We start from the raw sequence: 26783 nt of genomic DNA on the forward strand, positions 1-26783 counted from the left end.
AAGCTTAATTGATCAAACTATTTTAACAAAGTAAAAAAGCAATTGGGCTTATGAGTACAGTAATGAATTGTTATTTAGGACCTGATCTTGCATAGAGGTCCTTGCATGTGGGGTCTTCCATCTAGACAGATTCCCATGGGGGTCCGTGAGATTCCATTTGGGCACAAGGGACCAACTGCATGGATTCCTGTGCGGATCAGGGCATTAATGTGTAGAGGTGTGTCAGCACATAATGCATCCCATTATTATGGGGCCATGACTGTGCCCCAGAGGTAGGCTTGCAAATAGTCTTCTCATTATAAACCCTGTACTTAGCCTAATCACATCTGTTTAAACAAGAAGCTGAAAATTTGACATGCTTACTCTATGGCAAGAGGAGTTTATTTTGCCAAGTGTGAAGGGTCTAGATAAAACTGGTTTTCAGTAAGAAGCAAGTAAAAATTCCCCCTACTTTTATAATATAACAAAAATAACTAATACTTTTTGGAGTGCCTATAACGGAAATATTAACTTAGTTTTGCTCCTCCCTGGAACAATGATGCTCTTGGGGGTTGGTAGTGGAATGTCTCCTTTGGGCACTTACAAGCTCTGAGAAGAAGGGCGCTCTGTAGAAATGTGCTGTCCAGATGGGGCGGAGGGGAGGGGATAAAATATCTCGTCTGTTCTCCATGCTGATGTGTCTGAAGCACCATGCCTCCAAAAGTCTCCTCATTTAAGAAACAACTTTGTCTCAACAGGACCCCTCCCAAAAAGGCAGATAATTCTTTATGTGTACCACTCCTGGAGGATTCGGCAAGTAAAGGCAGAATCTTTCTTTGCCCTATGCTATTACCAACCTTTCCCTCTTTAGCCGTAGTTAATGGAACATTGTATGAGTTACAGGAAAAAATAGAAAATGATGGAACCATGACTTCAAAGAGTCCCATGACAGAAGTACTTTTCTACTAAATGTACGAGACAAGGGTTTTTCTGGCACACAGAACACACTACTGTGTAAAGAACTGAATGGGATGGGAGGACATACCAGCCACTGGCAGCCTCATGGTCCAGGCGCCCTGCACAATCAACTTGGTTCCAGCTTTATTTAAGTGGAAGTACAAGCACTGGTTTTCTAGAGAAGCTTGAGTGGAGAATAACTGAGGCAGAGAGGCTTGAAGGCTTGGAAAGGGATAGGTTCTGGAGGGCTGTAGGGAATGTCAGGAATGAAGCTGGGGATGACACTTCCTCCAGGGAGCGGAAAGAGAGGATGGGGGAATAGTATCTACCCAAACCATTCTCTGGTTCTTACCTCACCCTCTTCCCTCCTTGGAGGAATTCTCATTCATCATTTAACATGCCTTCTTTGAGATGCTAGCTATACATGTGTCAAGCAGCCCAGTCACCTCCCATGGTTATTCTTGCTACAGAGATAAGATTTAAGCTTCTAGAGAATTAAAAATACCATATATACTCGTTCATAAGCTGAATATTTTTGGTAAAAAAGTGACACATCAAAGAGCGGAAGTCGGCTTATAAATGGGTCTACACCAAAATTTGATGATTTTAAACTCTATGGAATCATTGAATTGAATATCTAATACATTGTCGTTTTGTTTACCTGGAGCGTCTGCAGGCATGGAGCCCCTCAGCTCCCATTGGCTGGGAACGGCGAACTGCGGCCACAGGGAGCTGAGGGGCTCCATGCCTGCAGACGCTCCAGGTAAACAAAACGTCCCGACCTGCCAGTGGCTTACCCTGATAGACCTGGAGCCAAAGTTTGCCGACCCATTTATTGATGTCAGTATTGCAGCCTTTTAAAGTTGCAAAGGCTTTGTTTAGTGGACTAGATTGGCTTGAAAGGAATACTAAAAGAGCAGTGCTGCAGATCTGCATGACATTTCATAGAATATCAGGGTTGGAAGGGATCTCGGAAGGTCATCTAGTCCAACCCCCTGCTCAAAGCAGGATCAATCCCCAGACAGATTTTTACCCCAGTTCCTTAAATGGCCCCCTCAGGGATTCAACTCACAACCCTGGGTTTAGCAGGCCAAAGCTCAAACCTCTGAGCTATCCCTCCCCATGCATTTTGTCCCCATTTGACCCATGCATTTTACAAAATGCTATGCCTTACAAGCCAATCAGAAAAATACAATGAACGATAGTACTATAGCACTGGTGTCAGTCCGCTACTATGTAATTTGATCTCTTCATGCATTTCTACCAATGAACCTCATAAGTCTTGAGCCAATATGAAAATATAATGTGCAGAATAGATGGAATCTCTAATAAAATTGAAATAGTCTGTTATCCCCACAGACATGCCAATCTACAGGGATGCTTTGAAATAAAGAACAATAATAATTTGACAGTGATAAAGCAGGTGACATTCCTATATGAAGTCCTACAAAATCTAGAACTACAATAATAATAATCTATTTTCATACTAGTATTTAAAATGAACAATGGTGAAATCAAAAGAAAAAGGTCTGCTTATCATGCAGCGTTCAAACTTAAAGTTGTCCAATATGCAGAAGCAAACAATAATTGCGCCGCTGCTCGTGAATTCTGTATCAATGAGAAGCAAGTAAGAGAATGACAAAAAAATAAAACAACACTAAAAGACATGCCAAGAGGCAAGAAAAAATGTCCAACGAGAGGTGCACTTCATTTCCTGAGCTGGAGAAAGATCTCAATAATTGGGTTGTTGAATGTCGACAAAATGGGTACATTGTCATTAGAACTGGAATTCGTCTGCGTGCTCTGCAAATGTCGAAAGACGACAAATACAAGTCAGTAAAGCCATCAATGTTTGTCGCATCAGCGGGTTGGTGTACTCACTTCATGAACCGTCATGGTCTCTGTCTTCGTCAGCGAACAAAGATAGCGCAAAAGCTGCTGAGAGATCTGGAAGCTAAAATCGAATCTTTCCAAAGGTTTTTTATAAAATATCGAAAGGAATGTGCATTTGAACTGTCACAAATAGGAAATATGAACGAAACACCGATGACATTCGATCTCTCGAGCAACAGAACGGTTACCAGTGTTGGTGAAAAAACAGTTTTAATTAAAACCACTGGCCATGGGAAAAAAAAACATGTTATGGTGGTTTTATCCTGTTTGGCAAATGGATCAAAGCTCCCTCCTGTTGTTGTTTTTAAAAGAAAAACCTTGCCTAAAAACATGAAATTTCCTGCTGGTGTCATTGTATGTGCACACGAAAAGGGATGGATGGATGAAAGTGGGACTATTGAATGGCTGGAAAAAGTGTGGAATAAGAGACCAAGAGCACTTTTCAAGAAACCTGCTATGCTTGTTTGGGACATGTTCAGGGCACACAAAACGGATGAGGTGAAAAATGTGGCCAAAAATATGAAAACTACTTTGGCTGTAATACCTGGAGGCTTAACTTCAGTTCTACAACTGCTTGATATCTGCCTGAACAAACCCTTTAAAGACAGGCTACGCAAAATGTGGTCTGAATGGATGTGCTCAGGCATGGCGAAGTTGACAAAAGGCAGGAATCTTATGAAGCCCGAAATCAATCTGGTCGCCCAGTGGATCAAGGACGCATGGGTGTCTATTCCTTCGGAAATGATAGAAAAATCATTTCGGAAAAGGTGTATCAGCAATGCACTCGATGGGTCAGAAGATGATGCCATATTTGATGATGACACAACAGAGGCTGATGATGAGAAGGAATCTGAGTCTGAAGACGACACTGCCGACATCTACGATGACAATGCAGGTGCAGCTGTGACTGAAGCTGAGTTTAATGAACTGTTTGGTGAATGAGAGACTGATTCAGACTTTGAAGGATTTAAAGACTCTTTAAAGTCTCATATTGTTCTAAGTTACTTGTTTTAAATATCCATTTACTGATTTTAAATATTGACTGTAATTTTGAAGGTGAATACATATTTGTTCAGTTATTATAACAACAACAGTTTTTTTGTTAGATTACATTAAAATAATTCTAGCAAAACTTTTGAGTGTTTCCTGTGACGACAGCTTTTAAAATATAGCAGGGGTTGGCAAACTTTGGCTCCCGGCCTGTCAGGGTAAGCCGCTGGCGGGTCGGGATGTTTTGTTTACTTGGAGCGTCTGAAGGCACAGAGCCCCTCAGCTCCCAGTGGCCACGGTTTGCCGTTCCCAGCCAATGGGAGCTGCGGGAAGTGGTGCCACTTTCCGCAGCTCCCATTGGCTGGGAACGGCAAACCGCGGCCACTGGGAGCTGAGGGGCTCCGTGCCTGTGAACGGTCTAGGTAAACAAAATGTCCAGGCCCGCTAGCGGCTTACCCTGACGGGACGGGAGCCAAAGTTTGCCAACCCCTGAAATATAGGGTCAGCTTATGAAAGGGTCATACAGTTCTTGTTATTTTTACCTTTCCATCTTGGGGGGTCGGCTTATAAATGAACAGGCTAATGAACGAGTATATACGGTAAGTAATAATCAAATGGTGTTTATATAGCATTTGCATGAAAGCGGTTTACAAATGGGTGGGCATTAGTGTCCCCGTATGGGAAAACTGAGGCACAGCATTGAAGAAAGTTGTCTATGGACACACAGCCAGTCAGCAGCAGAGCCAGGAATGGAACAGGTCTCCTTGTCCATTGAATCACAGTATCCCCGATAATGTCACAGCTAACCTGGTGGCTGAACTCTGTGACTTTGTCCTCACCCACAACTATTTCACATTTGGGGACAATATATACCTTCAAGTCAGCGGCACTGCTATGGGTACCCGCATGGCCCCACAGTATGCCAACATTTTTATGGCTGACTTAGAACAACGCTTCCTTAGCTCTCGTCCCCTAACGCCCCTACTCTACTTGCGCTACATTGATGACATCTTCATCATCTGGACCCATGGAAAAGAAGCCCTTGAGGAATTCCACCATGATTTCAATAATTTCCATCCCACCATCAACCTCAGCCTAGATCAATCCACACAAGCAGTCCATTTCCTGGACACTACTGTGCTAATAAGCGATGGTCACATAAATACCACCCTATACCGGAAACCTACTGACCGCTACACTTACCTACATGCCTCTAGCTTCCATCCAGGACACACCACACGATCCATTGTCTACAGCCAAGCTCTAAGATATAACCGCATTTGCTCCAATCCCTCAGATAGAGACAAGCACCTACAAGATCTCTATCAAGCATTCTTAAAACTACAATACCCACCTGCTGAAGTGAAAAAACAGATTGACAGAGCCAGACGAGTACCCAGAAGTCACCTCCTACAAGACAGGGCCAACAAAGAAAATAACAGAACACCACTAGCTGTCACCTTCAGCCCCCAACTAAAACCTCTCCAGCGCATCATCAGAGATCTACAACCTATCCTGAAAGATGATCCTTTACTCTCACAGATCTTGGGAGACAGACCTGTCCTCGCTTACAGACAACCCCCCAACCTAAAGCAAATACTCACCAGCAACCACACATCACTGAACAAAAACACTGACCCAGGAACCTATCCTTGTAACAAAGCCCGATGCCAACTCTGTCCACATATCTATTCAAGTGACATCATCATAGGGCCTAATCACATCAGCCATACCATCAGGGGCTCGTTCACCTGCACATCTACCAATGTGATATATGCCATCATGTGCCAGCAATGCCCCCCTGCCATGTACATTGGCCAAACCGGACAGTCTCTACGCAAAAGAATTAATGGACACAAATCTGACATCAGGAATCATAATACTCAAAAACCAGTGGGAGAACACTTTAACCTGTCTGGCCATTCTATGACAGACCTGCGGGTGGCTATCTTAAAACAGAAAAACTTCAAAAACAGACTCCAACGAGAGACTGCTGAGCTGGAATTGATATGCAAACTAGACACAATCAACACAGGATTAAATAAAGACTGGGAATGGCTGAGCCATTACAAACATTGAATCTATCTCCCCTTGTAAGTATTTTCACACTTGCTTCTTATCAAACTGTCTGTACTGAGCCATCTTGATTATCACTTCAAAAGTTTTTTTTTTCTCTTACTTAATTGGCCTCTCAGAGTTGGTAAGACAACTCCCACCTGTTCATGCTCTCTGTATGTGTGTGTATATATATCTCCTCAATATATGTTTCACTCTATATGCATCCGAAGAAGTGGGTTGTAGCCCACGAAAGCTTATGCTCTAATAAATTTGTTAGTCTCTAAGGTGCCACAAGTACTCCTGTTCTTTTTTCATTGAATCACAATACATCCAGTTTTGTTAAGACTTAAGTAATTTCATCTGAAGTGGTTGATTGTTGAGGGGTGTTGTGCAAAGTTAAGATTGTTTATGTTGACTTCGCTGACCACCAAAAATTTTAGCCAGTATTTTCATATCTGTGTGCCTAAGGTTAGGCACTTAAATCCATGTTTAGAAAACTGTAAATGCCCAACTTAGGCACCAAGTGTGAGAATTTTGGCCTTATTTTTTAACTATATCAACTCTAAGTTGATTGGAGACTATATTGTACTATATAGACAACCTTAACTGATAACTTACAGATTTGTTGTGATTTTAACTCCTAATGTTATTGTACTGAAGCTTAAGTGTTAACTCACTTGTTAACTTGCAATCAAAGTTACTAAAGTTCTTAAGGTTTTTTTTGTCCTTTTGGGGCAAGGGAAGGGTGGAAGTTAGAAGGGCATTGCCATATACTGTTCAAGTGCTGAAAGCTGCCCAGGTCTTTGTTACTTCTGGGTAAATTTTAACCCCTTTTCTGCAGGGCCGCCCAGAGGATTCAGGGGGCCTGGGGCAAAGCAATTTCGGGGGCCCCTTCTATAAAAAAAAGTTGCAATACTATAGAATACTATATTCTCGTAGGGGCCTCTGCAGTGCCTGGGGCAAATTGCCCCACTTGCCCCCCCCCCCCCGGGCGGCCCTGCTTTTCTGTAAAGAGAGATTCTCCACTCTTGTAGTTACATCCTTCTTCAGCAGAGCAGGAAGGACAGCTCAATTAAGAAACAGGACTGGGAGCCAGGAGATATGCCTATCTCATAGAACTGGAAGGGACCTTGAAAGGTCATCAAGTCCAGTCCCCTGCCTTCACTAGCAGGACCAATTTTTTTGCCCCAGATCCCTAAATAGCCCCCTCAAGGATTGAACTCACAACCCTGGGTTTAGCAGGCCAATGCTCAAACCACTGAGCTATCCCTCCCCACAGAACTTCCTGTGTGATCTTAGACAGTGCACTTGGCCCTTCTCTGCCTCAATATCCCCAGCTGCAAAAGTGATATTGATATCTGCCCAGGGATGTGCTGAAGTCTACTTAATTACTATTTGTAAAAGTACTTTGAGAGTCTCTGATGGAAATGCTAAAGAAAGGCAAAGTATTAGCAACTATGTGTTATGTTACGTAGAGAATTTTGACATCTTTAAAAAATTTTCAAGCCTACTTCTGTCAGACACCCATCAGTACCTGTATGGCATGAAGAATGGATAGCTAGAGTCTTTCTTCCATGGTCAATTTTATCTATGGAATCCAGATTAAAAATACATTATTTCATTATGTAAATCTTGAAAATATAATGATTATGAAAGAGGTACTAATTAGCATTGGTTTGAGCCGGACATGGTAGGGAAAAGTATGCAATTTTCCGTGGTGTTTTCTTGCCTGTTTGTGCTATGCCTACTTTCCTGTTGGTTTATATACAAATATTTTTTACAATTTTCCCCAAGCTTGACCTCATGAATAAAGACAATAAATGGTGCCAAATTGTTTAGTAGTTTTGCTATCAGGGCCGCCCAGAGGCGGGCAAGTGGGGCAATTTGCCCCGGGCCCCGCAGGGGCCCCCTGAGCCTGGCCCAGCGGCGGTCCGGGTCTTCGGCGGCGGGGGGCCCTTCAGTGCTGCCGAAGACGTGGAGCGACTGAAGAGCCCCCCGCCGCTGAAATGCCGCCGAAGACCCGGACCGCCGCCGGGTGAGTACAAGCGCTGCAGCTCCCCCGCTTTGCCCCAGGCCCCCTGAATCCTCTGGGCGGCCCTGTTTGCTATGTGCACGAATGAGTATTAGTATGCAAGAGCAAAACTCACTAGTACATGTAACCATATGGAAGATGTCAGGGTCTCTAGAGGTGAAAGCTGCTGTAGTAAACTACTGAGCAGTGCACCCACAAACATTTTTTTTCTAGGATTGCTACTACTGTAAATTATAGTAAGGGAGGATCTAGATTTGTGTTTGGGGAGGCCAGGCCCAGCCTTCCCTGAGATTCACACACTCACTGAAACACAACACCAGGTAAGTTTTGAAGTGATTATTTTGTATAGCCCTAAATGGCACCCAGTTATAGGAAGCTGATATTGGCCTTCTCTGTGACAGTAGCCCGCTGATAGCTTAATATTTGATTTTTTTTTTTTTTTTTTTTTTTAACTGGAGTCTTCCTTCTCTACTCAGATGTGGTGATAAAAAATGCCATCCAAAAGAATATAAAAATATGCAATTTCATTTGGATTCCTATTCTTATATTTCTGAAAAGTAAATCTACCTGCTGAAATCCACACATTTGTTATTTTTATAATTAATTGTGCATCTGTACAACTTCCCTTTATTGACATCTTTTGTATTGCAAACACACTGGATGAAGACTTTTGCTTCTTTATATTTCTTTATTTATGCTTTTTTGTAGGTATTGTCTTTTGATGCCTATTTTGATGAAGAAGTGCCTGAAAAAAATCAAGAGCTATATAGAATAAGACATTGTAAAATATACTTCTATCTTGAAGATGACACAATTCAAGTGGTTGAACCCCAAGTCAAAAATAGTGGAATACCACAAGGTACCTATTTATAATAGACCTTCCTTTGTTTCTTCACCTCTGATCTTTTCCTCATTGAAGTCTTTCTCCATCTAAAAGGATACCTAAAGCATCTGCTTACATAGGCCTATTCTACACTACAAAGTTTTGCCAGCGTAGTTATGTCCACTAGGAGTGTGAAAAAAAATCACATCCCCTCGCTGACATAGCTGTCCTGACAAAACCCTCCTGCTGTGCTGACAGCGGAGTGCTTCTGTCAGGATAGTTAATGTTTGTGAAGATGGTGCAACTATGCTGGGAGAAGAACTTGTGGTGGCTTACGCCACATCTGTGCTAGGGGGCTCTGCTGGCGTAGCTATGCTGGCCAAGTCTTTGTAATGTAGACAAGTCCATAGTGTAGCTAATTTTGAGTACAAATCTATGACAAAGAGTATAGATAGAATTCTTTTTCTTGCCATGGCCATTAATGAGTACTTCCTCACAGGCTTCAGTTTAGAGGATCCAGGCCTAGTAGACGAACCTCCTGTTTTTGAAAGAACATTCTGTGACCAAGCTGCTGGGCAAAGTCCCTATTTTTACACAGCTATGATTGAAATTACATGATTATGGGTCTGTCAGCACAGTCGTGTAAACTCTTAGTTTTCCAAAGGCAAGTTGTATATTATAGACTTCCACTCTTGTCTTGCTGCTGCTACCTTAGAACTGGTTGTTAATTTCTCGATAGAATTCTAACGTTGTTTATTGCCCACTCGGGCAGCATGTGCCTGCCTTTGGTGAGGAGGTACAGCAGCTTTTAGTGCCTTCAGCTGTCAGTTCCTTTATTACTAGAGCTGGTTTTAGCATTTTTTGATAGAGCCTGCTAAATAATTTGTCACTGACACCCCCAAATTAACTGACTCCTGTGCACTGTGTTGACACCAGTATGCACAGGGCAGCGTTTTGGGGGAGGGCTAGTGAGTTGATTTTTTTTTTTTTGTGAATACCCTCTAAATCTAATGGACTGGTTTTACATAAAAACTGTGTGATCTGCAGACCATTGCCCTGCAGCAGAAGTGTTTTGGGGCTAGCTATATACTTCCCAGTATTTGAAATGTTTGCAAAAGATAATAGTACAAATAAGCAAGAAGGCTGGGGTCCACTATGTCTCCCCAACCACTGGAGCATTTTGTGTACATTCTGATGAATTTTAGTACATACATCGATATGCACACATTAACTACTCAATCACCACAGTCCCCTTTGAGGTAGATAAGTATTATTAATTTCCCCATCTATCAAACAGAGATAAAGCAGAAATGTTACCTAACTGATCAGTAGAGCCCTGCAGATATCTGCTTTATATCCACGGATATCTGCATCTGCGGATGCAGAGGTGGTTGTATTGTTTACCATCTTAGATGCAGATCCCATTTTTTTGTATCCATGCAGGGCTTTAACAGTGAGCTAGGGTGCTGATGCAGGTGCGGATACATATAAAAAGTGGAGTGCAGATCACGGGTTGGATACAAGTTATCACAGATGCGGATCCAAATTTTTATATCTGCACAGGGCTCCACTGATCAGTCTTAGAGGTGAATTAAGATCCAGGAGTCCCTTTTCCTTAAGACAGTGCTTTGTGTACTGAATGACACTGCCTCTCTTGGTGTTGAATGGCCCCTCCTTGTGGTCAGAGGTCTCGCTGGCTGTTCAGCAGAGGAGCTGGCTCTGGTTCCAGTAGGCACTCCTAGTCCTACCTGGCCAAATGCTCTATCAGGCTCTGGATGAAGGCTTGTCAAATCTCTGATTCTCTTAACCTGGGAAAATATGAAGAATTTAAACCCTCCATCTGTGATTGGAGATGGCAGGTAAAGCTGTTCCTTGGTTTTTGTGATACAGAAATGAGAGAAGCTACTTCTGGGTTAGATGTTCACAGTCTTTCGTGGCTACTAGAATGATCTTCAACAGCTGGTGCACCTGAAGCTAGAGAGCCTGCAATACAACATAGGGTGCCACTTTGGGGCTTGTTGCAGGCTTGTTTCACTAAAGCAAGATAGAGCAAGACCACTCTCCATTCCATTGGATTTGGGTGTTGGACAAATATTTATCCCTATTGCCCGTGTAGTGGTAGGAGTTGGAGAGGCTATGCTGCTGGGCTTAGAGTCTCACACAGTTTGCTCAGGTTCCAGTGGAGACTGGAAGGTTCTGACTTATCTCTTACATACTTGATTGAAGCTAGTGCTGACTGCTATTGGAGTACTTTATTTTTTTCCTTTGGTTCTAGATACTGAAACTTACCTTGAACATTATTGTAGAGAAGCAAAAATACTTTCAGTGCACTATACAGGTGTATCTGGAAGGACTTTATGGCTTATACGACTCTGTCCTGATTCTTTACTACAGAATTAGCAACTATTCTTGAGAGACAAGGTGGGTGAGGTAATATCTTTTATTGGGCCAACTTCTATTGGTGAGAGAGACGAGCTTTTGAAAGTTTGTCTCTCTCACCAATAGAAGTTGGCCCAATAAGAGATATTACCTCACCCACCTTGTCTTTCTAATATTCTGGGACTGACACGGCTACAACACTGCATACAACAACTCTTGAAGCATTAAAATTCATTCAAAAGGACTACTCTGAGATTTAAAAAAAAAACGGTCTAACTCTCTGTTGCCACTTGGATTGTTGAAGAGGCTTTATAATTTCAGTGTGTCTATAGCAGAGGTTTTCAGACTGTGGGGCATGCCCCCATAGGGGTCCATGGAGAAATATTCAGGGGGGCTCAGGCCAGCCCTGTGTGGGTGAGGGTGTGTTGGGCAGGGAGTGCCACCTCTACCCATGACTCACCTCAGTAGGCCACCTGGCCTGTAGGTCAGTGTCAACATATGCATGCCCAGTGCTGGCTCTACCCCCAGAGACCATTGTATGCACCTTCCCCAACCCTGAAAACCCAAGAGGGGAGGGGTAGGTATGGGGGGGTGCAATCAAAAATTGTAACTCAAAGCGGGGGCTCAGCTCAAAAAGTTTGAAAACTGCTGGTCTATAGAGAGATGATATGGATAGACAGCCAATCAGATTACAGATTTCAGCCGTGTCATTTGAATAAAATGGTCCATAAAGACAAAATGAAGATTTTGTTCTAAATTTAAGTGTTCTAAATTTCATGGCGGCCAGTGATCTTTCAGTTGCCTGATGTAGGTAAACTGTAAAATACAATGTGTTATAAGGAATTTATATTTTGTGTTAAATAAATACCCAGGAAAGGTAAGAAGTATGCATTAACTTGGCTTTTCTAAAAGCCGGGAAACTAGATTTTACAGAAGATTTTTAACTCTTTCACACAGTTTGGCTGAACACAGTAAATGACAGTAAACTTCTATTACTGGTATATATGAAAACGTCTATTGCGGGTGTATTGTTTAGCCTGAGCACATTAAAAGTACTCAAGCAAAGACAACATTTAAAAGCACTGTTTAAAAAAAAAAAATCCAAAATCACTAGTTGCCAAGTACATTCAGTTGTAGATACAACAGTGGTCTAATGTTGTTAATATTATTTATATTCTAGTAACCCTCAGAAGTCCCATTCAGGACTAGGGCCACACTGCATTAGATACAGTATAGATATGAGAAAACGCAGTCCTCACCTAGAAGAGCTTAGTCTTGAAAAGGAGGAGGGTGGGAGAACAGACAAAGGGCGTGGGAAAGAATTACAGCAAATAAGTGAAGAGATCAGGGTAACAATGGCTCATATGTTTCACATAGTTATTTTTATACATTTATTTTTGTTCATACTTACATATTCTCTTTCGAGTGATTGTGCACTTATATGTTACACTGCAGGTGTATGTGCACCCAATGCACTCGAGTCAGAGACTTTAGCCAGTAGTATCACTAGGTGCTGCATGTGCCCTCTCTCATCTTGTGCACCGAGCCAAGGGCATAAAAAGGGCTGATCCACTGCCTCCCTCTCAGTTCCTTCTCGCAACCCGTGGCGAGAGTTGGAGCTCCCCATACCTTTAGTTTAGGTTTGCCAGCTTTCTAAATAATTGTATTGTATATAGTTATGTGTAGTTAGTTCTAGTGTAGCTATAAGTTAGTGTAGTTACTTAGATCTAATTTAGGAAAAAAATGGTCATTTGGAATGAAGAAAAATCATCAGGATTCGGGCAACGTACCACATGCAGAGCCATTTTCCTTGTGACAGGCAGGCATAAAAGCTTTTTGATTTGGCTTGGTGAGGGACACATGCAGTGTTTGCACTCCTTCCCTACCAGGACTAAGAGACTGAGGGATTTCTGCCTCAAAGCCCTGATGAAGCAGGGTGATGCGCCCCTTTTCCTAACTGGACCCCAACAACAAAATAATGAAATAAAGTCGACAAGAAGTGCTCCTACTGCTACCTGGGATCCCAAGCAGAAGTCGATGGGAAAACATCACTCTTTGCCCTCTCCCCCCAGCCACATCAGAGCACTCCCAGCATTCTGACTCTTCATCTCATAAGAAGGCTTCCAGTAAGCACTCCAGTACTGGTTTGAGGCGTCACAAGCATAAGCACTCACTGGCACCATTTGAGGTGACACTGTCAACTTTGGCTCCTTTGGGGCTATTGAGAGCAGTGTCTTCATCCTTACTTGATACATGGTCAGTACAGCTGATTCAGACCCTATTGGCACTGCCAGCTCTCCAACTATCCTACTTGAAGACTTACCTGTCTCAGTCGTGTTGACTCCTCAGGCATTCCTGTCTGCAAGGGAATTTCTGTGCCTCCTCTTACCGGACTTTTCATTGTTATACCTGGCTCCAGTTGGGGCAACTCAGTGTCTTTGGCACAGTTGATACTATCACCACCTTCAGCACAATCAGCACTGCCGGCATGCTCAGCAATGCCAGTGCCTGTGATGTAGTCTGGGCAGACAGCATGTCTCTCTACATTATTATGCCAGCACCATTGGTACTGCCAGCACCAATCACCTTGTTGGTACTCTGGCCACCTTTTCCCTTGGTTTCTTTGGATCTGCTGGTGTCTTCCATACCCTGACCACTGCAGACTCCAAGGGGGACTGCCCCTCCCTTTTCTGAAGAAACCTACATTTCTTCTTCAGACTTTGAAAGGGAGGAACTTGTATCACTTTGAAGGTCTTTTAGATCACCTTATAGACCTCTTACCAGGGTTATGGGTCCTAAGAATCAGGACTGGTTTTCCACCCTGGGCTACTCAGACATTGCGGTATCCCTCCTAGCTTTACTAATCTTGGGCTGCTCTGAGGGATTCTAGACCTCCATCACAATCACAATCTAAGGGGAGGATTCCTCCCACTCCAGTACAGGAAACCTCTGGTCAGGCTCCTGCTACCATCCGTTCACTTACTGTATTTGACACAATCAGGAAAGGAGAAATAATGGAGGAACCCCTAGATGTTCTCCTCCCTCCCCCCTCCCCCAGTATGTCATCCTCTTCTCCTGATGAAGTCATCAGTCCAGATTCAACATGTCCCCCCAGAGGACTTCAAAGTTATTAACCTCAACATTTGTGAGGTGCTCAGATACTACCATGGTGGGGGCGAAACAGTTACTTACCTGTATGTTAACTGTTGTTCTTTGAAATGTGTTATGCACATATACATGCCACTGTGGTGTATGTGTGCCAAAAACACTTGAGTCAAAGACTTTTGCCAGCAGGACCATTAGGTGGCACATGAGCCCCTGCTCTCTTCATGCACCCAGCTGAGGGCATAAAACAAGCTTGTCTGCTGCCTTCCTCTTCATTCCTTCTTGCTGCTGTCTAATGTCCAAAGTAGTGGGGAAGGTGGGAGGGTTGTGGAAAGCACGTGTACAATGCATCTTGAAGCACAACACTTACTGTACAAGTAACCAACCTTTTTTTCCTTCAAGTGATTGTGCACATGTACATTCCATTGCAGGTGACTCATCAGCAGCTCCCTTACAGATGGAACAAATTCGGATCACCTGAACAGAGCCTGTAATGCTGACTTGCTGGAGTTAGCATCGTCACAAGAGGCTCTGGGCCCTGAGCTCTGGGACCCTCCCACCTTGCAGGGTCATAGAACTCCGCTTCAGTTCTACACCACAGTAAAGCCCGAGTCGGTGGGCATGAGCCAGCTGCGGCTTTTTAATTGCAGTATAGACATACCCTACTTGGCCTTTAACTCTCACAGCGTAGGCTACAAAAAGCCTGGGAGAGGCTCATAAGGATCTAATACGGTCCAGGTAGAACGCCAAAGCTCTACAAACATCAAAGGTGTGGAGTCTTTCTTCAGCTTTGGAGAAGAAGAGGGTTTCGGAAAGAACAACAGAAGATGAAGATTGGTTCGGGTGGAAAGCTGACACTACCTTTGGAATAAACTTGGGGTGTGGCCTAAGGGGAACTTTGGCTTTATGAAAGATCATGAAAGGAGGGTCAGCCAGAAGAGCTTGAAGTTCTGAAACTCTCCTTGCAGAAGTGATGGTAGCCAGAAATGCCATCTTCTTAGACAGTAGAGGTAGTGAAGTTGTTGCCATAGGTTCGTAGGAGGATCCCATTAGTCTGGAGAGTACTAAATTGAGATCCCATACAGGTAGGGGATTAGGCACAGGCGGGTAAACATTCAGCATACCTTCTAGATATCTGGAAACCAAAAGGATGAGAGAAAATAGAAAATCCATCTATTGCTGGTTGTAGTGAGATATGGAAGACAGGTGGACTCTCCCAGAACTAACTGAAAGCCACATGATTTCAGGTGCAACAGATAGTCCAGTACAAGTCTAAATTCTGTTTGATGGGGCAATAAATGTTGTGATTGCGCCCAAGTCATAAACCCAAACCTAAACTTTGCTGCATACATGGATCTTTGCTGCATCTCTACTGGATTTTTCTGTTGTTTAACAAGATGGCTTGACTATCCTGGGAGCACGGTCTCTCATGAGTGTTCAACCAGGGATCATCCATGAAGTAGGGAGACTGGAGGTTGGCATGTAGAGACTTGCCCTGGTTCTGAGAGTGGTGCGAAGCGGATAACAGATCCCTCCTTTACAGTGCTGAGCACCTACTTGTCTGATGTGATGTCTTTCCAAGCACAGTGAAAGAGAGAGGGGTGTCTTCTGAAGGAAGAAGATATGGTCAGTGTGCTGTCCTTGATCAAGCAGTCAAAATGAATGCTTGGAAGTTGATGTCTGGTGAGAAGGGCCAGCTGTAGACAACGTCGACTGGCAAAATCAAGCTGGTCTAGACCTTCTCTTCATGGAATCCTGTAATGTTCATGAATCTTATAGTACGGGTGATGTTGAAATTGTTTCCTCTGTCACTGGCGTGTAAACTCTTAGCGTAGGGAGCGTTACATGGGAGCCTTTCAGGCTGTGCATAGCATCATCTGTTTTTCGGGGGAAATAGCTTAGACCCTATGAAGGGCAAGTCCTTGATTGTATTTTGCAGCTCCTTTGGAATGCCAGAAGTCTACAGATAGGAAAAGCACTCATGGAGATGGAGTTGGCCATAGAACACAAGATCCCATAAGCGTCATCAAGTGGTGGAGATCAGGGTGTGAGATGTCCTTTTGAAACCAGAGCCAGGAACTGTTCCTTATGTTCTTGTGGCAACTTGTCATGAAATTTTGGAAAAAATAATAATAAAAAAAAAATTAGAGAAGAGAACTCGATAGTTGGCCACTCTCATTTATAGAGTAGTGGTAGAATAAGCCTTCCGGTCATATAAATCCAGTCTCTTGAACTGCTTGTCTTTGGGAATGGCTTTAAGATGGGACTGTCAAGAGCAGCCATGATCACCAAGGAATTGGGAACCGGTGGGGTAAAAAAGTAATTGAAGTCCGGCTGAGGGACTTGACAACATTTGTCCACCCATTCGACTATAATTGGTATTGAGGTGAGGCTCTGCCAGATGGTTTTCGCCAGCTCCAACAAGGCTTCATTAATGGGAAAGGTAATTCTTTCTGAGGCAGGGGTTTGTAAAATATCAAGGAGGCTGTGTGTATTTTCTTGCACAAGCTCAGCGTGCACTCCTAAGGAAATGGCCACTCTTCTCTCAGGTTCTCCCTCCACCCCCAGAGACTTCCAGTGTTAATGGATTTAACCTCTCAATACCTCTGTTAAGAAGGGAAGTAAAATTATCCTCATTATACAATTGGGGAATTGAGGCACAGAGATTAAGTGTCTTGTGCATAGTCACACAGGAAGTCTGGCAGAACCAGGAAGTGAACCCGGGTCTCTAAATCCCAGTCCAGTATGTTAACTACAAGAGCATCTTTCTGGTGCTTTTTTTAAAAAGGTATTTAATTATTACTGAAAATTTATGGATTTTTTGAGGGCGAGGGAGCAGTGCTCTCAGTTGAATTTCAGGAGAAGGGATTGTTGGAGTAAGGGGAGTGGATTAAGTGAGAGGACAGCTGAGCGAGGGGAAGTTGGAAGGGTGAGGGGAAAGAAAGCAGAGTGGGTGTAAGAAGGATAATAGTCATGGAGAACCAGGTTGGGTAGCGAAGGGGCTGCAGTGGTAGGAAAGGGGCAGAATGAGGGAGAAACAGCGAACAGTGGCAGTAGAGGTAAATGAGGGGAAAGAAGTCCACGGGCCAAGTGTCAGGGTTGATAGAATGGTGGTAGAAGACTGAGAAGGCTCCTGCTGACTAATCCTATTTTTCATTTGGAGAGGATATAGGAGAGTGATCCAGAGGGTCTTTCTGGGTGTAGTACTGCTGAGGTGGCTGGAGGGCCTTGACTTATCCCCTACGCTTTCGGCTGCAGATGGTTGCTTCAGTGAAGAGGCTTGGGTTTTCTATTGTCCATTCCCTGTGAGATCTCTCCAGCTTCTGCTGTATCCCATGTAGTGTAGATAGGGGGTGATGTCCTGTGTGGGTCTCTCTGGGCATGGTGGGGTCATGGAAGCTTGTGAGTTACCCACTGTGCTTTCTGTTGTGGCTAGTGCTGGCTGCTTTGGTGACAGAGTATTCTATAGACTCACATACCGAGAGAACACTCCAAGGTAGACACAAATGAAAAAGTTTTTTTCTGAAGCAAAAATAATGAGTTTACAAATGTAAAAGAATTATCTTACAAACAAAATGAAAACAGCAGAAAATGTATGTTTACCAGTAATCAAAACCCCCTAAGAGTAAAGGATCTCCAGAAATGATTTTTAGAGACTTGAAAAAAGTTTCTGTGAAATTGGCAGCAATATAGGGGTGTGAATATGTACAAAATATAAATAAGGCTGCTGTGAAGGAACTAAAATTGTAAACTACATTTCATGCTGGAAGATGAATTGCTAAAATTTGAACTTACAATACTAAAGGAGGAAAAAAACCTTTGGGCTTGTTTTACACAGTGGGGTAATGCGCTCTATGGAGGTGTGATTTCTAAAGCTCACTAACATGTTGCCCATTAAATGGTTCATATAGACCCTGCTGGTGCTCTTTAACGTAGTGCTGTTTGAAGCAGAACTGCATTAAAGCACATTAGGGAACCTTTAGTGCACACCAGCAGAGTCTATGTGGACCAATTAATAATACACAACACATTAGTGCTTTGTAGAAATCTCGCTCCTGTAGAGTGTTACCCCACGGCGTATACAAGCCCTTAGAAGTATTAGAAGAAAGCTATCCAAGCAGAGAAACAAATACATTCATTCATGTTTTGCCAGGCCAATTTGAAACTGACTTTGGAGAAACTGGAACCAAAGCTAAAAAATACCAGGACAATCAAAATACACAAAACTAAGTAAGGCTATGGGGGAACAGAGTGAAGGAGAGATCAGTAACCTTGAAAACAGATAAAAACTCCACCTACATCTTTCCAGGGTCAGAGTGTTACTGCAGAACAGTAACAAGAAATCGTCCATGTGCAGAGGGGACAAGTTAGGGTGATTCTAATATCCATTTCCTAATCCCCAGCTAACTGAACCCTGGCTAGCTGATGCTCTCTGTTATGAAAGTCATTTATGTCCCATGGGGTTAACTGTAGTTTCCAGTGCAGCCTAAGCCCCACAATCTAGAGCACAGTTAAGCAGCTGGCTGGCTTCCCCAAGGTCAGCCAGCTGAAAAGGAGAGCCGAGCTGCCTGCTGGCTGGCTTCCCCAAGGCCAGCTGGCTGAAGAGGAAAGTGCAATCAGGCAAGCGAGGCTACAGTTAGCTCCTCCAATTTAACTGACTCTGATTATCTAAAGTTTTATGATGTTTCCTGGAACATTTAGATAATCAGGATTCTATCATGTTTATTCAGGGCCAGATCATGCTCTTGCTGCATGCTCACACAGGTGAGTGGATATAAGGAGCCCTCTTACTCCTCCATGCTTGCTTTTTCTATTGTGGGGTGAGCAGAGCCTCCTGGGGTGTTCTGCGAATGTGGGCTTTGAGTGAGTAGAGCAGGGGTAGGCAACCTATGGCACGTGTGCCAAAGGCGGCACGCAAGCTGATTTTCAGTGGCACTCACACTGCCCGCGTCCTGGCCATTGGTCCGGGGGACTCTGCATTTTAATTTAATTTTAAATGAAGCTTCTTAAACATTTTAAAAACCTTATTTACTTTACATACAACAATAGTTTAGTTATATATTATAGATTTATAGAAAGAGCCCTTCTAAAAACGTTAAAATGTATGACTGGCACACGAAACCTTAAATTTGAGTGAATAAATGAAGACTCGACACACCGCTTCTGAAAGGTTGCCAACCCCTGGAGTAGAGTGAAGGCTTCACTCATTTCCCTCTGCCTCCCTTTACTCAATGCATGGGCCAACACAGCTGAGACAGTGTGTACGGAAGGTAAGATATACCAGGAAGAGTGCTGGTACTGTTTACTTTCCCTGTGGAATTAGGGAGGAAGTGGAGACTCAATTTTGACATAATTTGTTCCCTGGTCTGCTCAGCAAGATTACAATCTAACCTTAAACCTTCCTTGCATCCCTTTTTGGTATTAAAGATATCTTGTAAGATGTCATTGGACTTGTCCAAATCAAAAATAAAAGCACACTTTAAAGAGACACAGGCAGGGGTGCTCTATAAATATATTAATAACTTCCTGTCGCCCAGACTCCAACGAGGATTGTGGAGAGTCAGTCCACCAGTCATGCCAGAAAAGATAACATGTTCTGGCTCCTGGAGTAAGCATATAGCGAAAATAAATGCCAGCACCACAGGCTGGTACAGAAGAGAAGCTATATTCCAGATAGCAAAATGAGTATCATGAAGAAGAGGGTTGGCCCTACTGAACAGAAGGAGATAAAAAAAAATCAGTAATGTAGTAGAATAGTCTGTTGGATGCTGCACTGTATGAAGTAACATCTACTTAACGAGGTGAAAGTGGTGTTAGAATGTTCACTCATTCTGAGTGATCTGATTGGCTGAGCATGCATACACAGGTCCTCTTATAGTGGATTCTTATGGCAATTTTTTTAATGCGGAAATGGTCCCCTCCCCCCCCCCCCCCCCGACGAAAGTAGGATAATAAAAGCCTAAACTGTGCTGAACAATGTCTATTAAATCTCAAATTCACCAGTCTAAAGTTTATCATCTACATTACATGTGAAGAAATGAACTTGATCAGGCATAACAATAGCTCATTTTTTTTAAAAGGGTGCTTTTGACACCCTCTGCACAAGACATTTTCCATTGGCAAAGTAATTCTTACCTACCTAGCACCAAGATGAAATGTGTATCACAATCAGACACAGTATCCATGAAAAATTAGTTGAAACCAACTCTTGGGAGTTTTTGTCTACACTGGGAAGATGCATCATGTTACAAAACCATCAACTAATGTATTTTAACTAAAATGATAATTAAACATGATTTTGCCCCTTATATGGGTAAGGAAAGTTGTGTTTAAAAATATGTAGCAGGTCATGGTTAACCCAGGGGGAGACCTGTCAGGGCGATCACTGGGTGACTCAGTGAGGCAGAGGTGGAGCTGGTTTGGGCAGGTGCAGGTGGATGCTGGTGTAGGGCCAGCTGGTGAGAGCAGGCTGGAAGCCTGAGGCAGGAGCCGTGCAGGCTGGAAGCCCAAGCAGTCAGTAACACCACAAGGCAGAGGGAGAGTTCCCAGCCAAGTGGTGACGTTGCACAGACTGGCTGATTGCTCTTTCTGTGGGATAAATAGCTGCCCACGGGGGTCATCTGACCTGGTCCTGGCTTCTGCGTTGGCTGTTGCAGCATGCCCGAGGGATGAGTCATTTCAGGCTCTGGCTGAGGGATTACCTCACAAGACCCAGGTGTTAACCATGACCAGCTAACACGTTTTTAAACACCACCTGTGCCTGTGTACAGTTGGTGCTAAGTAGTGTTTTACATCATGTTAATTAGAATGTGTTATGATTTGTTGTCTTAGTGGAGACATGGTCTAAATGTGCACATAGGTAGTACATTGATACATCATAAACCCTGAGGAGTATCTTTGCAACTCATTGTATGGCTCTATAGAGCAGGCTTTGTCTATCGTGGGTATCCAGACCTGGTGTTGGACTAGCCAGATAGTAGCTCATAATTATTTTCCAATGAGAGGTCAGTGACACAGATATGATATATGTGTGACTTAACTGGGTCTTAAATTGTAGCATGAAAGTAGGGGGCAAACACAGTGGGAAATTTATTTATTTATTTGGTTAACTACCCTGAAAATTAGAAGAAATTGGCATCTTTTCCGAACAGGAGTGAATATTTGACAAATAACTCTGAGAATACAGGGCTGGAATGTAACCCATCTAGAGCCATTCCCCAGGGAAATAAGATATCCAATAAAGAATTTCCACGGGCTAACTAAGAAACAAGGCAATTCACACATCAAACAGGAATACATAAGAGGAATCCCAGCAAAATTGCCACTTCTCAACATTGGAGAAATATCAAAAAGGGATTCAGGTGGTACCAAGTAGAGTGCAAGATGCACAGTTGAAAGATATTGGGAAGAGACCTCCTACTTGAGTGAAGAGTAGGGGCAAGACCCCAAAGATATTGTATATGACACACACTTACACAGTACTCACTTAAGTACTAGAACTGTTTGAATATTGTTGCATCTTTATTAGTATTGTATGGCACATTGAAAACCGTTAGTGGTAAAAGAACTATGTAGCTGTAAGTAGTGATTATAACAGTTTACAATTTTTGATTGGATGAGTTGGTGATATTATTCCAGTCCTAGCCAATAGATGTCCTCATTGCAAAATTATTGCCACAAAGTGGTACCTTTGTTGGCAGGCTCCTCAGGGAGGCAAAGACTGAAAGGACATGAAGGCTCAACTACATTCTCATTCCCTAGAGGTGGTTTCTCAGTAATGGGTTGAGAAACATTGGTGTGGGAAAGCTTTCCCTTTTACTGTTGCCCATGCTGGTGTTCCTACGTGAATAAATCCTTGGACTAAAGTCCTCTGTTGTCTTTTCACCACTTATTATAAACACTAAATTCACTCCGAAGAGAAAAATAATAATTGTAGGTCCTAATGTATACATGCCTAATTACAGCACATTACTTGAGCAGTAGGCTACAAACTGCTTCTGAAGTACTGTGAGTAATATGTAATTTTAAGGCATTTATCACTACAATGCACAGTGCCCAATTCAGCAACGTACTTAAGCATGTCTAACTTTAAACAGGTACAGTCCCATTGAAGACAATTTACGCCCACCTTAAAGTCCCTTTGTGCTGCTCACAGTGTAACAGTGCATTAGTATAAATGAGACTCGTATGCCACAGGACACCATCTGCTGTTCATTCCACCCTTTCCCTGAGAGTCCGGTTTTCCAGGCAGACATATCAAAAGGAAAAAATAATGTAAGACTTGCAGTGTGATGGATGTAAAGTTTGTCATTCTCAATGCTGGGAGTGCCTGTTGGGAATGATCAGCCCCAGAGGGACAAGTATCCAGTCAAGAGATGGAAGAAGGGCTACTAATTCCTCAGTTCTCTTCCTAAAGTCAAATGTGCAGACGTTTTAAAAAATATTATCTGTGAGGGCTTGAAGGTGGCATTGTCTGTTATCAGTTGTGTCTGTTTTTTGACTTCCATGATTCAGCATGGAGAGCAACGGTCTCTAAGATAGATGCTTGCAGGCACCCATGGGTATAGCAAAAGGCTGAAATATGACAGAGAGTTTATTTTGGGGGGGTTAGACTTGTAAAAGCAAAACTAAGGCTGCTGTGGATGGGCCAGCTTTGATTAGGCAGCTGGTGTGCTGTGACCACTGCTTATTGTTCTGTATTTAATTTGTCTCGTTACCTGGTGCTTCCCCCACCTGGTGGTTGTTTTTGCTTGTTATCGCTCATTTCATAGTTAGATTGTAAGATCACTGAGGCAGGGACCATTTCTTTGTGATGTATTTGTACAGTGCCTAACACAATGGGGTCCTGCTTCCTGATTAGGGCACCTGTGTACTACATAATATAAATAATAATGGGTAATTGGGCAATCAGCTGATTATGGCTGGCTCTGTGTAACAAGAAATAGGGCAACAAGCAGTTTGAAGGCTAATAGGATTTAATAATGTTCAGAACCTCTGGAAAGAGATTCCAATAGTTAGTAACCCCAGTCCTCCTGGTGTTGTATAAGTCAATGAATGCCCTTGTCTTCTTATCTTATGGCTGCAGCACAGGACGTGGACTCAGGAGTTCTGGGTTCTTGTCACAGACTATCTGTGGGGAAACTGAGGCCTCAGGAAAGGTTAAATTACTTTGTTTCAGTTGATGGATATTAATTCTGTCTACTTCATGGGTGGGGTGGTGTTTACAAATACTAGTGAATTAACCCGAAGTCTTTTGAGTTGCTCAAAGTGCTATGATTGTGAATAATAGTAAAATGTAAGATATATACTGATCTCCCAGTGTCTGGCTGATAAAACAGTAGTGGTTTCCTTTCTTAAGTGTAGATATTAGTAGTGGATTATAAAGAATAAAATTAAAGCAAGTCCTAAATTTGTCTAGATTCAAAGTGAAGTTTCTTTTTTTTCTATTAGGGTTCTGGTCCCTGTCAGACTGGTGAGCCCTGAGCCTCTTCTCCAAGTCAGTGGTCTGCATTTCCCCACTGGAAGCCAATCAGTCCAATGTTGCCCCTGCTTTCGATTTACTACTTAGTGACCTTAAGATGAAGGCCCCTCCCTCCATGCTTGGAAGTTAAGGCAGTTTCTCCTGGGCAGGACAGTTGTCCTCTCTTATCACAGTGATGGATTACTGTTCTCACCCTGTAGAGTGTTGTATAGGGACATCCCATCTCTGCCATCCTTTGTTTCCCAGACTGTGTCATCCAGATGTCCACCTCCATAGAGTTTTAGCCATTTGGTTTTCGTGTGACTTTTCAACTTTCTCTTTAGAAAATAACTGGTGATAAAAGGCAGTAGGGGCTGCCATAGCTTCTCAATAGAAGTGGCAAAGACCGCCCTCCCCTTTGGATGGTCATCCAGTTTAGAATGCTGCTAAGAGAATACCTGCCAATCATGTTCTGAGATCTAAGGGCCCCAAGCTGGGAATCTGTTCCAATAACATACTTGTAAATCTTGGTCTCAGAAGGTAACGATTTTCTTTACTTGCGTCACAGAGGTGTGTTTGACCTCAGTATTTGGAGAGTGATTTGTGAACTTCTGAAGGTGATGAATGCCAAGTATTGTTGTTAGAAGAAGAAAAAAGATCCCTCTTTACATATAGTTATGTGCACGATCTTTGCTGAACAAAGGAATAGTTGTCTCACTTTCGCTGATTTTTTATTTTATGTTGGTTCTTCCATTTTTTAAAAATAAAACAAGCCTACTAGGTTAATGTGAAATTTGATCCTTGGAGCAAAAGATACTTACCTTATCTTTTTGATACAGGAACTATTGTCCGACGTCATCGGATTCCACTTCCACCTCCTAACGAAGATCAGTTTTATACTGTAGATTATTTCAACATCAATACAGAAGTAATCTTTTATGCCCGAAGATATAAGATTGTAGATTGTGATCAATTCACAAAATTTTTTTTGAGGAAGCTGGGAGTCAGATTAAATCCTCCAGCTTATCATCCAGAAGACCCATACACCAGAGGCCGGCAAAAGGTAAGGCAAGACAGTGATGGTGAAAATCTAATTTTACAAACAAAAAAGCCTCTGTGAATTCATATGCAAAGTATATTACATAAGAACATTTCTCCTGCAGCAAATTAAAAATGTGTCCAAGTAACTATTTTAATATATGTCAATTAAATTTGGAATTAGTACAAAAAGAATAAAGCAGAAAAGAAAATACACATTTGGTTTACTTTGACTCACTATCAAAAGCAATAGCACATAATATAGTCCCAGACCGGTCAATTTTCCTGTTGATGTGCACATCTACTTTGAAGCAGAGGGGAAGCATTTGGGGAATAGCTAGCATGAGAAATTCTTACAATAAAAGCAATATCTGTTGTGTGTATTTGCTTGATAAAACAGCTCTTATCTGTTACTAAAAATTGTAAGAACACAGGAGTGAAATTGTCTTCAACGTTTGTGTGCATGTAATTGCACAATATTACATTTAATATCTGTATGTATAAAATGAGTTACTTGCAGCCCGTCATGTGGTGAATCAGATTTATTAGAGACAAAGTATAAAGAACGAGGTTGTCTCTAATAAATCTGATTCACCACATGTAGGGCTGGAAGTAACTCTTTTAATATAGATATTAACTGTAATATTGTGCTAGCTGTTCCCCAGATGCCTCCCCTCTGCTGCAAAGTAGCAAGAATTCCTCATGGTTGTTTCCCACATAAGAGCTCAAAGGGGGAGAATCCAGTAGATGATTGGGGATCTTCTCAAATAGCAAACAACAGGGGAGGGATCAGATGAGCCGAGTGAAGCGGGCCCTCAGCAATAAACTTTAACATCCTTTTCAGGGTCTGGTTGAATTGTTCAACCAGACCATCCATTGGTGGATGATAGACAGACATATATAGAGTCTTTTGTTTTAGTAGATCATACTTCAGTAGCCAAGACGTAAAGTTGGTGCCTTGATCAGTAAGAGTCTCCTTAGGTACTCCTTACTCTGGCAAAGATTTTTAGCAGTTCTGCTGTAATAATCTTTGCATTGGGGACATGCAGAGGGATTGCCTCAGGATAGTGGGTGGCGTAATCAATTATAACTAATACATGTTTGCACCCAGCTGCACTTTTTTCTAAAGGCCCTAGGAGTTCCATCCTGAGGCTTTCAAATGGGATGCTTACTGTGGGGAGTCAGACCAGAGGGGCTTTTGTCACTCCTTTAGGTCCTACTTGTTGGCATTTGGGGCAGGAGCCTTTAACTTCTTGGTGAATTCTGGGCCAAAAAAAGTGATCCAGAATCCTGACAGGGTGTTCTCATGATTGAGGTAACCCGCAGAGAGGGTATTGTGAGCCAGTCGCATAACCTTGCACCTATGAGGCCAGGGAATGAGGAGTTGCAACTGAACTTCACCTGTCAGTTGGTCTTTCTCCTACTGGTACAGTTGCTTTGCCTGGAGCTCAGACCAGGGGTACTGCTCTGCTTGTTGAGGGTCTATCACCTCCCGGTTCACCACTGGCAGTTGGTCATAAATAGGGCCCTACCAAATTCACAGGCCATTTTGGTCAATTTCACGGTTATAGGATTTTAAAAAATCCTAAATTTCATGATTTCAGATATTTAAATCTGAAATTTAATGATGACGTTTTAGTCATGGGTATTTTTAGTAAAAGTCACGGATAGGTCATGGGCAGTAAACAAAAATTCACGGCCTGTGACCTGTCCATGACTTTTACTAAAAATACTAGTGAATAAAACTTGGCAGAGGGGACTGCCTGGGGGCCCCATGGGTGCTGGGGGAGGGCAGCCCGGATGCTTCGGGGGTGGGGGGGACACACGGCAGCACGTGGCCCAGGACCCCCGCTGGTGCTGGGGGGGAGGTTTGGTGGGGCCAGCAGGCTCCCTACCTGGCTCTGCACATCCCCCCCACCAGCAGCAGCAGAGTTTGGGTATGGGAGGTGGCAGGGGGATGGGGCACGGGATGGGGTGAGGTGGGCTCTGGGCGGCGCTTACCTGGGGGTCTCCCCGGAAGCAGCAACATCCCCCTTGCTCAGCTGCTGGGTGGAGGTGTGGCCAGGCAG

General features: G+C 43.0%; 1 protein-coding gene across 1 annotated transcript in view; it reads left to right on the forward strand.

The window, feature by feature from the left end:
* The window catches only part of EFHC2 (EF-hand domain containing 2), a 90511-nt gene that overhangs the window by 11425 nt on the left and 52303 nt on the right, over positions 1–26783 (forward strand). Inside the window, exons 3-4 of the mRNA XM_065423368.1 lie at positions 8618–8768; positions 24516–24739. Of these exons, the coding sequence (XP_065279440.1) occupies positions 8618–8768; positions 24516–24739 (375 nt within the window). The remainder of the gene's footprint in view (positions 1–8617; positions 8769–24515; positions 24740–26783) is intronic.

Source organism: Emys orbicularis, chromosome 1, assembly GCF_028017835.1.
Source record: "Emys orbicularis isolate rEmyOrb1 chromosome 1, rEmyOrb1.hap1, whole genome shotgun sequence".
Classification (NCBI taxonomy): domain Eukaryota; kingdom Metazoa; phylum Chordata; order Testudines; family Emydidae; genus Emys; species Emys orbicularis.